The sequence below is a fragment of the Dendrobates tinctorius genome, unplaced genomic scaffold (genome assembly GCF_039654945.1).
Source record: "Dendrobates tinctorius isolate UK_male_01 unplaced genomic scaffold, ASM3965494v1 ptg000046l, whole genome shotgun sequence".
In the NCBI taxonomy this organism is placed as follows: domain Eukaryota; kingdom Metazoa; phylum Chordata; class Amphibia; order Anura; family Dendrobatidae; genus Dendrobates; species Dendrobates tinctorius.
In genome coordinates, this window is record NW_027361714.1 from 47,215,882 (window position 1) to 47,228,946 (window position 13,065).

General features: G+C 42.4%; 1 protein-coding gene and 1 long non-coding RNA gene across 7 annotated transcripts in view; one reads left to right on the forward strand and one right to left on the reverse strand.

The window, feature by feature from the left end:
* The window catches only part of PEX7 (peroxisomal biogenesis factor 7), a 350,516-nt gene that overhangs the window by 18,118 nt on the left and 319,333 nt on the right, over positions 1-13,065 (forward strand). For 3 of the 5 annotated variants that reach the window (XM_073575890.1, XM_073575893.1, XM_073575892.1), the window contains one exon: positions 10,717-10,867. In XM_073575890.1, the coding sequence (XP_073431991.1) occupies positions 10,717-10,867 (151 nt within the window). Of the gene's footprint in view, positions 1-751; positions 1,132-1,513; positions 2,522-10,716; positions 10,868-13,065 lie in introns of those variants that run through there. The other 2 variants (XM_073575889.1, XM_073575891.1) reach the window with 2 other exon arrangements.
* On the reverse strand, positions 2,614-4,121 carry LOC141089463 (uncharacterized). Of its 2 annotated transcripts, XR_012232299.1 has the most exons (5): positions 3,930-4,121; positions 3,789-3,858; positions 3,639-3,706; positions 2,893-3,515; positions 2,614-2,777 (listed from the first exon to the last, which is right to left on the reverse strand). It is a non-coding gene; the product is annotated as an uncharacterized lncRNA (long non-coding RNA). The 2 variants fall into 2 exon arrangements; XR_012232298.1 differs by having other exon boundaries at positions 2,615-3,515.

Consider the following 13,065-nt stretch of genomic DNA (forward strand, 5'->3'; position numbering starts at 1 on the left):
TATGATGTATTCACGCTGCGGGCTGGGAATCTGGCGCCTGTGCAGTGAGCATCTATAGCCGCGCCTGCCCCCAGCTATAGTGAACTGCATGTGGGGAGTTCAGCTGGCAGGTCAGCTCATCAGACGCTGCCAAGGGAGGAAAGAGAGGAGGAGGGAGATGGGGGCAGGAGCAGCTATAGTTGTTCGCTGCGCAGGCGCCAGATTCCCAGCCCTGCAGTGTGAATACATCATAACACACTGCGGGGCGGGATCTGCGCATGTATTAAATCATTTATTTTTCAAGAAAGCAGCAGCCGGTAGAATATATATAAAAGTGTCAATGGATTTAACTTTGAAAGACCTGCAAGCCAAAATATGCAGTTTGAGAGGGTTGATCTTCAGCAAGCTTTCACCTTAAAATCAAGACAGTCCGTTACTGAGAGATCATCATCTGAATTGATGTGCAAATAAGGCCTCTTTCACACTAGCGTTTTCTGGCGGACGTCACAATGTGTCGGCGCGACGTATGATGCGTCAAAAATAGTGAAAAACGGATGCAACGCATACAGTATTTCGACGGATCCGTCGCAAATCCGCTAGACAGTTCCGTCGAAATACTGTATGCGTTGTGTCCGTTTTTACCATCCATTTCATCCGTTTTTATGCCGGATCCGTTTTCCATGCCTAAAAATGGGAGTCTCCCAAATGTGATTGGCTACTGGAAAATAGGGAAAACTATATATTGACTGTTTTTACACCCCATCTTTGACAGGGTTTAGAGAAAGTGGCAGAGATGGAAGGAGTGCTTGTGAGGATTGCGAACATGGTTACTGATGTGATTTTTGAGACCAATCGGCTGGATATTATTGTTTGGGAGAAAGAGGTAGCAGCAAGACGGAGGATTCTTCTGCAGCGACGTTGCCGGCGACGACTATGGATGCATCCTATAAATGAACTACGGATGACTCGGGGCGTCCATTCAACTCTCTACATGGAGTTGCGGCAGAACCTGGACAAATTTTTTAATTATGTTCAGATGAGGCAGGAGCACTTTGATTTGTTGCTGGAACAAGTTGTGGATGTCATCCGAAGGCAGAACACACGCATGAGGTTTTCCATCGCACCGGCGGAGCGGCTGATGGTGACACTGCGGTAAGCCTTATTATTATTATTATTATTTTTTTTTTTTTTTATTGCTCATATTTAATGTCATGTAAACATGTTTTAACTTATAGAAAACCACATCAGCAGTGAACAATTGCGTTGCATTTTCTGCAGCATGTTAATATTTTTATTGTTTATGGCCATTCCAGTGTTTTACACATGCTCCATAATAGGAATGCACAGATGTAAAAATGCTGTTTTTAATGTGGATCCCAACAGAACAAAAATTTCCGCAGTGCCATTTATTGAAACTTTAAAAAAAAAAAATAAAAATAAAAATAAAAAAAAAATGTAATATTTGTGTAAATTGTTTAAAAATGTTATGTTGGTCTTTGCAATTTTTACTAACATTTTTCTTTGTTTTTCACAGCTTCCTGGCTACAGGAGAATCCCTAACTTCACTACATTACCAGTTCCGCCTTGGAATATCTACAATTTCCGTAATTGTGAAAGAGACCTGTCTGGCTATATGGGATACCTTGCATCAGGAGTACATTCCACAACCGACAAAGGACATCTGGCTGACAAGTGCAGAACTTTTTGAGAAACTGTGCCATTTCCCAAATTGCTTGGGTGCCGTAGATGGCAAACACATCCGTATTGCTAAACCGGCAGGATCTTGCTCAGAGTACTTTAACTACAAGAAGTACTTTTCTATAGTACTCATGGCCATAGCAGATGCCAACTCAAAATTCCTGTCTGTGGATATTGGAGCCTATGGCCGGTCCAACGACTCGCAAGTCTTCAAAACTTCTCCGATGGGCCGTTGTTTGTATGGAGATACGTATGATTTTCCACCAGCCAGACCACTCCTGGGAACAACTGGACCATCTATGCCATATGTCTGTGTTGGTGATGAGGCATTCCAGTGGTCACCACACTTACTAAAACCGTATGCAAGCAGAGACTTGACCAGAACCAAAAGAGTCTTCAATTACCGCTTAACTCGAGCCAGACGAGTGGTGGAGTGTGCTTTTGGAATTTTAACCGCAAAGTGGGAGTTCTGCTAACTGCCATAACACTGCACACACAAACAGTGGATGAGGTTGTCAAGGCCTGTGTGGTGCTGCATAACTATGTACTTTAGAAGGAGCCTGTTTCCGTGGATGATGAAGGCTCAGAAACAACCTTGTGGGATTACCAAAGCAGCTCTGTTCGCTCTGCAGGTTCTGTTTCCAGAATGAGGGACCACTTTGCAGAGTATTTTGTGTCACCTGTAGGCAGGGTTCCTTGGCAAGACAACATAGTGTGAGATCTTTATTTCATGTCTCGGTGATTTATGTTTCTGTACAAAGTGTTTTTATTGACACCAAGTTTTATTAATTAGTTTCCAAAAGTTTGATACTTTTGCTAATAAACCAAATTTGTTATACCTTAACGTGTGGTGTGTAATTTGTTTTTACCTTTTGTTTGTTACCATAACAGCTTACCTAAATGAAGGCACTGAAACAAAGAATTTAAACCAAAATAAATTTTATTTAAATTTTTTTTTGAAATTTTTATTCAAAATCTTGTCATTTTTTTCGAATAAAACTTTTAGTGTTACAACTACGTGGCCCTTGGTGGCGGACTCCTGAGAGATCGCTCCAGAGGGGTCCAAGGTAGATGCAGGCGCCCGATGGCTACAGACGGTGCTGTGAAATAGGAAAAACAAAAATTAATATATTGATAGGAAAAAGCCCTGACTGAAACCAAAAAAGTTAGACAGGTAAACATGGTGATTTATTCAATGGGCTGTTGAATACTTACGTTCTACTCAGCATTGTTTCCCTGAGGAAGGACACGGCACGGCTGTATTTATACCGAGTCCTTCTCCGTCCTGCTGAGCCACTCGGGGCATGCATCTCCTGGTTAAACTCCCTCTTGAAGCGATCCCTGAGTGACCGCCACCGCTTCCTAACCCTGTCACCTGTGAAGACAAGAATGAAATTAAAAAAAGGTTAATTACAATACATTCCATTCAGCTCTAAACATTACTGAAAAGTGAATTCTTACATTCTTGAGTCTGCTGCCTTGGCTGAAGGTACTCCCACCTCGACAAAAGATTTTGGCATACTTCCTCCCAGAGCCGACGGGTCACATGTGTATCAGCATGCCTGCGGTCAGTCATATTCCACAGTGGCTCCCGCTCGCGGACCTCCTCGATGAGGCTGTCCACATCAAGGCCGCCGTCCTCGACATCTGAGTCGCGAGCACGCTGTGAAGAGAAAAAAAAATAAATACATAATTAGTACACTGAAACCCAAAACTACCAAGAGAAAAAAGAAAAAAAAACAACAACTCACTGCTGGCTGACCGCTGCAGCGATGATGACGCAGACTCTGGGAGCGGCTGGGAGGACCTTCATGGCGTTGGCCAGAATGTGCAGCAGACTAAAACAAAAGAAAAAGAATTATCTTTGTAGGCATATGTTGTATGTGTACAGTGATGTATGATGATCTATTTTGTGTTGGGTGCACTGCGATGTGTGAAGCAACTGTTTCGCCCCAACTTACTCTGTGCGCCCGTTCCTTGTATTTCTACACTCGTCCCCTTCTGAGAGGCCCTCGGCTGCTTCAGCTTCCTGAAAAAACATAATTAATGCATATAGTGATTAACAGAAATTTTAACTATGACACCAAAAACTAAAAAATTTTTTAACTTACCGCTACACGCTGTCGCTCTGGAGGAGGGCTATCAGAAGAGGACATTCTTGCAAAGTGGTCCCTGGTGGCTCTGTAAGTAAAAAGCCAATTGTAATCTGCTATACACATTGAATTGGCAGATTTGGGGTCTTCAAATCTTACATCTGGAAAGTGGCGTGCTGTGTGTGCAGTCGTGGTGGTCCTGGTGGCTTGCAAAGTGGTCCCTGGTGGCTCTAAGTAAAAAGAATTTATAGTTAGACCCACCCCACAAACCAGGTAATGTGAAATATTTAATAACCACCCTGTTCCAATTATGTGAGCAATGTTCATGCATGCCAACCAGGGCTGTGGAGTCGGAGTTAGTTTTGGTTGGAGTCGGAGTCGGTAGAAATGTACCGACTCCAGCTTTAAAAAAAAGTATTAATATTTCATAATTGAACTTTCATATGAATTTTATAAATGTTACTCAAATATATATGTTCTATCAAACTATGAACAACAGTGATAAGCAGTTCTGCTGGAGATAGAGACATTTCTTACTTCTTGTGTGTCACTGTTCTCCACTGCCCTTATCTAATCTTATACTTGGTTAACCTCATGCTGCCCCAACCCCCCCTACTTACAATGTATGAAACTGAAAGTGAAAATGTGTTGCAAATTCTTAGTAGTAAAGCTCCTCCTCTAGACTAGATCATACTAGGTGTGCGTCTTCCAAGCATCTCACAGCTGCCTGCTACTCAGAAGAGGAAGACTGTAAGAAGTATTATCCTTTCAACAAACTTTGCATCAGTTAACTGTGAGTACATGAGGAATAATAACAGTATTACTGACCACTATATCAGTTGTACGACCTGGCAATAATTTTGTACAATTGTTTTTAGGAAAAACAATTGTCATTTGGATTGTGAATGCAGAATTAAAAACCTGAGAATGTCAAAGAAGCATAACATTAAATCAGCTGTATTTGAACATTTCACCATCACTCAAGATAGAAAACATTGTCTGTCAGTGTATGACAAATGATCCAGACGAAAACAAATGCTGTGAAGCCAAGATGAGTGCGTATTCAGGCAAAGATAAAAATGCTCCTACCAGAGCTTCTAATCTAAAGAGACATTTACAGCGCTTTCATCCAGAAGTACTGAAAGCAGTGGATGAGAAAGACTGCATCCCAACCAATGAACCAGTGCCCAGCTCTTCCAGCCAAACAAAGGAGCAGAGAACTTTGCAGCCATCAGTTGCAAGATATTTTGTCAGTGACAAAGTTACTGTGACAATGACAGTAGATACATTTAAAAAACAGATCATAGAGCTTGTTGTAAAGGATAGTGTGCCTATTTCATTATTTTCACGACCAGCTTTTATGTGTCTGAATGGGGAAATGGCCCGCAAGCTTGGTGTTTCTCTGGAGAGAGAGAGTATTAGAAAATTAGTAATCGAAGAAGCTTTTAAACAAAAGGAAGAACTTAAACTCTCAAGGGACGCTTTCTGTTTCTTAAAATGGATGCCTGCACACGTCACAGAGTGAACTATTTTGCCATCAATGTCCGATTTGTTTGTGACAAAAATGAAATAGTTACCAAGACATTGGCAGTAAAAGACACCAAAGCTCATCACACCAGTGAGTTTCTCCAGGTCTTGGTGGAAAAGGTTCTGCAAGACTATGAACTTAAAAAAGAGCAAGTTCTTTCTGTCGTAACTGACAATGCTTCGAATATGATAAGTACTATTAAGCTAATGAATGAGAGTAATGATGGTGACCAGCAGCTAGAAGAACATTCTGGGTCCACAGACACAGAAATGTTTGAAATAGAGGAACACAGTATTGTAACTGAGGAGCAAACGGAAGTTGCTTCAGATGAACAGCAACATGATAGTTTAGATGATCTTGTTGAAACTGTGTCAATATGTTCTTTCATTCATCACATGCGCTGTGTTGTGCATACGCTACAGCTGGCTATAAGAGACAGTCTGCAAGAAGGACATGCTGCTGCACTGATTGGCAAGGTGAGAAAATTGGCTACTGTTGCCAGAACCCCTAAAGTTGACTCAATTTTGAAGAGACGTGCTGGAAAAGGGGGCAATGATTGATCAAGCCACACGATGGGGCAGTACTTACTTAATGATTCAGTGCTTGGTTGAACTGAAAACCTTTCTTGTAGACATGGCTAACCCTCAACTGACGCTAAATGAAAGTCAGTGGAATCAGGTGACTGAGCTGGAAAAATTGCTAGAGCACCCATTTACAGTGACTAAAAAATTACAAGCAGAGGACTTAACTCCAGGTATTTTCTTAAAGGAGTGGAAGAACCTGATGTTTCGCCTGTCCCAAAGAGGAGGGTTAATTGCAAGTGGCATTGCTACATCAATGAAATGGAGAGAGGTGCTACTATTACAAAATAACATTCTCTTGGCAGCTGTTTATGTACACCCAATGCATCGGATTCTTCTAGATGATCAACAGCTAAGTAAAGGAAAAGAAGCTCTGTTTGAAATAGCAGTAAGGATGAAAGGGTTGCAGAACAGTCAGGAGGAACAAGAAGAATTTGGTCGTCCTGCCACATCTTCACCCTCATCATCAACTGATGAAGAATTTAATTTCGAAAAATATTTGGATCACAAGGACCGTGCAAAGCGTTCCCGCATAGAAGAAGAGTCATCCCCATCAAGGAACACAGCCAGTACATTTCAGCAGAATTTTTCATGTGCACTAAAAGAAATTGAGAAATTTGACCGTTCATCAAAAATAACAGTGCAACAAGCGATTCCTCTGTATCCTGACATTGTCAGAGATGTTGCCCGAGTGGTTACTGCTTTGCCACCAACACAAGTTAGTGTAGAGAGGTTGTTCTCTGCTCTCAAAATAATTAGATCAGATTTGAGGGCATCCATGAAGGAGGATCTGACAGAGGCAATACTTTTTCTGAGGACAAATTTATAGATTTCTTATTAACTGCATAAAAGTGTTTATTGCATATTTACTTACAGTTTAGAAAAGTTTATAAAAGTTATTTGCTATATTCTAATTGTATTCTAATAAATGTAGTTTTTGCTCTAAGTGGTCTGATTACTTATATGATGGTGAGAAACTGAATAAGCACGATGTTTAATATTTTACAACAGTAAATTTGTTGTTATGAATTGGCCATTTATGAAGGAGTCGGAGCCGGAGTCGGAGTCAGAGCCTGATAAAATCCAGGAGTCTGAGTCGGAGTCGCAACTGTGGCTTACCGTCTCCACAGCCCTGATGCCAACACCAACAGTTTTGAGAAACAAACCCAAAAACAAATAGATCCAAGTCACACCAGTGTGAGCAGGATTACCTACTTGAATAGTATGTGCAAGCTGTGAAACCTTTTCCACCCACCCAAACAAAAAAATAAAAAAAAACCCTTTAAAATTGAAAGGCCTAAACACCAGGGCTGTGGAGTCGGAGTCGGAGTCGGAGTCGGTGCTCATTTTGGTGGAGTCGGAGTTGGAGTCGGTATAAAATGGACCGACTCCGAAAATATATAATAAATTGGGTACAGTAATTCAATGCAGGATGTGCTGAATATTTTTTCATAGGAATTTGGGAAAGTTATGAAATGTCCTATAAATGGCTGTTCTATTCCTGATCTAAGGCTACATTCACACACAGCGTTTTTCCTGTGTTTTTTGAGGATACGTTTTTCAGCTTCAAAAGCTTATCATCTATTTAAAAAACCGCATCACCTGAAAGGTTTTTGAGCTCTTAGATAATGTTTTCAATAGCAAAAGCAGATTAGAAATCTGCTCTATCTATCCATTTATCCATATCTGTCTATCCATATCGTATCTGTACCAAAAAGAATGAAAACCGGGTAGTACACCAATATATATTCTGTTCTATCTAAATATCTTGATTATGGGATCATAAAAATGATTAAATGTCTGAGGTTCACATTGTACTACAATACATTTTTCACTTAAATATAAGCAATATGTGTGGGAGTCGGAGTCGTGGAGTCGGAGTTGCAGTCGGAGTCGGTGTAAGGGAAATTGAGGAGTCGGAGTCGCAGGTTTGGCTTACCGACTCCACAGCCCTGCTAAACACCATGTGAAAATGTATTGACCACATATGAGATTTTAAAATATCCCTTTAAAAATTACTAAAAAAAGAAAATAAACCCTTTAAAAATTTTCTATTAACTTTTTTCTTAAAAAATAAACCCTCAGCCAACTCAGTATTGCATGTGTGGCCATTTGTACATACACCAGGTTAAAATTTACGTTTGTGAAATGATACTACGGACATTTTTAAGAAAATTTGTATTTTTTTTTTTTTAACATCACAATTAGGAGTTAAAATGCTATTTATTTTAAATACAAGTACATCAACTGGAAATGGTTCAACAATAAAACAAAAAACAAAAATTTAAAGAAAAAAACCAAACACACGCAAGACACACGCTCACACACTGAAACCACATGTTGCACAGACCACACTACTTGGTAAATACATCACATTAAAAAAAAAAAAATGCACGTGCACTCACCCAGTTGCACAGACGCATGCACCCGCAATCACCCAGACGCACGCACGAAAGCACACAGGTGCATGCACAACGAATGCACACGCACAAAAGCACACAGGCGCAGGCATAACGCGCACACACACACACACACACAGATGCACACACACAAAAGCACACAGGCTATGCAAACACACACAGATGCACAAAAGCACACAGGCAGACCGAAACACAAAGACGCACACAGACATGCACCCACAGACACACGAAAAAATGGCAGGAGTCCCACTGTCTGGATGCTGGCAGGCCCCAGGCTGGAGCTGGACGCTGGCTGGCTGGCTTCACAGTGGCAGGCCTCAGGTTGGAGCTGGACTCTGGCAGGACGCTGGCTGGTGCAGGACGCTGGCAGGCCTCTGGCTGTATTCAGTTTAGCTCTGGCTGTTTTCAGTACGTCATACAGACACAAACACATGCACACGCACACACAGACGTACGCAAAAATGGCAGTACTCACACTGGCTGGAAGGCTGTAGCGTGATGCTGGCTTCTGGCAGCACAGTCAGGCCTCTGGCTATGTTTTATAGCAGCTGGACGCTGACTGGATGCAGTCTTCTGACTTCTTGCTGGCACATTTGGGGATGAAGGCCCAGGCCAGGTTTATATAGATTTGGGGGTGTCTGGTGAATTGGCTACAAAATCCTGTGTAAAAAAAAAAGTTTTGCAGCGCTGCATTCCGTCATACGACGTGTCACGACGGATCCTGCGCCCATAGGCTTTCATTCTAGCCAACGACGCATGCCGCAGGATGCGTCGTGACACGTTTTCCCGACGAAGACAAAAAACGTTACAATCAACGTTTCTTCCAGACAACGGGCCGCCAAATTCCGACGCATCCGTTGCATGACGCGTGACAATCCGTCGCGATGCGTCGTCAATACAAGTCTATGGGAAAAAAACGCATCCTGCGGGAGATTTTGCAGGATGCGTTTTTTTCACAAAACGACGCATTGTGACGTCCGCCAGAAAACGCTAGTGTGAAAGTAGCTGAAGAACTGCTTGACTGACACCCTTGATTCTGTGTGACTTCAGGAATAGAAGTTGTCAGTCAAGAAGGAGTAGGTAAAACTGAGCTGGGAATAGAGCTGGAGTGACCGAGGCTTGAGCTCTACCATAGTCATTCAGCCTAATTTGCATATCAATCTAAACACTGTTTTCTCATTAAGAGGAATGCACTGGCCATGTAAAGGTATTGCTGGCCTTGTTTTTGAGAGAGCTACATGTGCATATTAATAGTTTGGGATGTGAAATCTTGCTGACAGATTCCTTTGAAATTTTATTCCAGCTTCAGGCGCATCTGTAAATGCGCAAGAGGCAGTTCCTACATTGAAGTGCTCTCTGGTGTCTGTAGTGTGCATTTCGTAACTCCTTTCCTCTTCTCTTGATTGATGGCTATAACGTGCAACCTGAAGCCTGATACAGCCTACTCTTCAGAGTTAGGCCTGTTTCACACATCAGTTTTTATGTTTAGTCAACATCCGCTAAAATGGCGGATAGCGGATCCGTTCCTGTACTGACCACAACGTTTGTCACCGGACCGTTATTTTAACGGATCCGTCAAAGGAAGAATTTTAAAGGAACCGCTGCGGGGGGGGGAGGAGAGAGAGAGAGAGAGAGAGAGAGAGAGAATTTTTCAGCCGCCAGAACAGAGTTTAGGGTTAAATTTCCGGCTGAGTGAAGTCTTTCGGGCATGCGCAGTGAGAAGTGCGGATCCTGCCGCCCGAAAAAACATTGCATGGTCCGTTCGGGCATGTCGGCGGACGTCAAAATTTTGGCGGATCCGCAAAAAAACGGATCCAACGGATGACCATCCGTCAAGATCCGCCGGTAATGCAACTCAATGGGGAAAAAAACGGATCCGCCAAGAAAAATGGCGGATCCGTTTTTTTTGCAAAACAGCGGATTTTGACTGATGGATACAAACGGATGTGTGAAACAGACCTTAGGGACTGCCCCCAAATCAAGAGCCATACTGTGACTAGGACACTTGAGCTAGATATTAGTGATGGGCGTGCGTGCTCTGGTGTGATCTGAGTATCGCGGAGGCTCGAGTATTATGTTTGAGTCCCTACTGCTACATGATTCTGTTAGGCAATCCCTGCATGTTGCGGCTGTTTTATAATCACGAGTGATGCAGCCGTGGGGAGTCATTACTCAAGCCCCCAGGATACTTGGATAACACTATATCCAAGCACACTTGTAAAAGAAGGACTCTAAATCTCCTTTCTATCACTGTCAACATTTTTACTTGGTAAAATATGCAGATAGTTTCTCTTTTATACAATTTTTGCATGTTTTATGTTCATCCTACATTTTCGAAAGAGGTGCTTGTCCTGCTTTCATGTTTTGTGACCTTTATTTTCTTTAATCACTATTTTATTTTTTGTTACTTGACACAGTTTTGAGTGGAGCGATGCACTGTTTGATGTAACATGGAGCGAAATCAGTGAGAATATTTTGGTAACATCTAGCGGAGATGGATCACTGCAACTATGGGACATATCTAAACCACAAGGGCCTGTGCATGTATTCAAAGAGCACAATCAAGAGGTATGAAATATTAAATACAAACTTCTATCTCTTTCTTTTATGATTTCAGAAGTAAACTGCAAATATTGTTTTGAAAACTATTATAAAACACTTACGGTAATTTGTGACATGTACTTTTAGAGCTTTCCATTGCATTGGATTTATAGCAAATTCCCTAAATGCTAAATATCAATTTTCCTGCTCAATCATCATTCATTTAATCATTTAATCTCAGACAAATCCAGATCAGAATGACTATGCTACAAATTTGTAAAGTCTCATCAAATTTACCTGCTGCTGTAATCTGCAGTAATTCTGCCCTATTTAGATCTATGCTTGCAGTGGCAAGTAAAAGTTTGAACACCCCTGGTCCAAATGAGTTATTATGAACAGCTAAGCAAGTTGAAGATTAAATGTTTTCTAAAAGGAACAAAATTAAAAATGATACATTTCCTTTGTGTTTAGGCAAACAAATTACAAATATATTGTATATACTAGGCAATTACAAATATATTGTAATTTTTTTCATCTTAAAAATTAGAAGAAGGAACATGGGCCGATGCAAATGTTTGGGCACGCTTGGAAATTTGTGTGCTCAAATAACTTTGACCAAGGCTTCACACTTTAATTAGTTAGTTAGGATTAAGGCTTGTTCACTATTATCGTTAAGACAAGCCAGGTGATTCAAATTTCCCAGCTTTTTAAAAAACAGACTCCACTAAACTTGTCCCGAAAAACTTCAACCATGGGTTCTTCTAAGCAGCTGCCTAGTCTGCCTGCTTGTTGGAATGCTAGAGAGGCAAATCAGAACCACCACTTGACTGCAAAAGACCTTCAGAAAAATTTAGCAAACTCTGGAGTTGTGGTTTATTGTTCTATTGTTAAAGGGAATCTGTCACCTCATTTTAGGCCTATCAGCTGCCGGCACCAACATCAGGAGCTTATCTACAGCATCTACTGCTGTAGATAAGCCCACGATGTAACCTGAAAGATAAGAAAAACGAGTTGGATTATACTCACCCGGGGGTCCGGTCTGATGGATGTCGCGGTCCGGTCCGGCGCCTCCCATCTTCTAGAAATGATGTCCTCCTTCTTACTTCTGCCGCGGCTCCGGCGCAGGCCTACTCTACCTGCCCTGTTGAGGGCAGATTAAAGTACTGCAGTGCACAGACGCCCGACCTCTCTGACCTTTCCTGGCGCCTGCGCACTGCAGTACTCTGCTCTGCCCTCATTACAGAATGCTGTAGATAAGCCCTTGATGGCGGTGGCTAGAGCTTATATTCCAAAAATGAGGTGACAGATTCCCTTTAACAATAGAACAATAAACAGTAATAATCATAATCATCCATGATAATGAGTAAATCTTTCATCTAAATTTAGTAGAGGTTGCTCCCGTAATCGTTGTAAAGGCCCCTTTACATTTAGCGATGCACCAGCGATCCCGACAACGATACGACCCGGTCAGGATCGCTGGTGCATCGCTAAATGGTCGCTAGTGAGCTGCCACACAGGCAGATCTCACAGCGATGCAGCAGCGATCGTTACTTACCTTTCAGACGCGGCGATCCTGACGTCCTTCCGCCCGCGTCCACGCGTCGCTCGTCTGCGCCAGCAGGAAGCGCCCGACGAGAAATGGAGCTGCACGATCAGCGACAGACAGCGGGGGAGCCGGTTGGAGGTAAGTATCACACATAGCGATATCGCTGCTGCGTCACAAAATCAGTAACGCTTTAGCGATATTGCTAGCGATATCGCTATGTGTAAAGACCCCTTAAACCTAGGTGTAAATAGAGAGTAATCTCTGTAGTCATATACTTGAACACTGTAATTAGGTTACCTCTAAGCTGTTTTTCTCCTAAACTGAATTGTCCTTAATTTGATGACTTAAGGTCCCATTACATTTAGCAATGCACCAGCGATCCCGACAACGATACGACCTGGTCAGGATCGCTGGTGCATCGCTAAATGGTCGCTAGTGAGCTGCCAAACAGGCAGATATCACCAGCGATGCAGCAGCGGTCTGCGGTCGTCACTTACCTGTCACACGCAGCGAGGGTGACGTCTTCCGCCCGCGTCCATGGAGTCGCTCGTCGGCGCCAGCAGGAAGCCGATGATGAGAAATGGACCAGGACGATCTTGCGCGATTAGCGATATCCAGCGGGGAGCCGGGTCGGAGGTAAGTGTCACATGTAGCGATATCGCTAGCGATCTCGCTATGT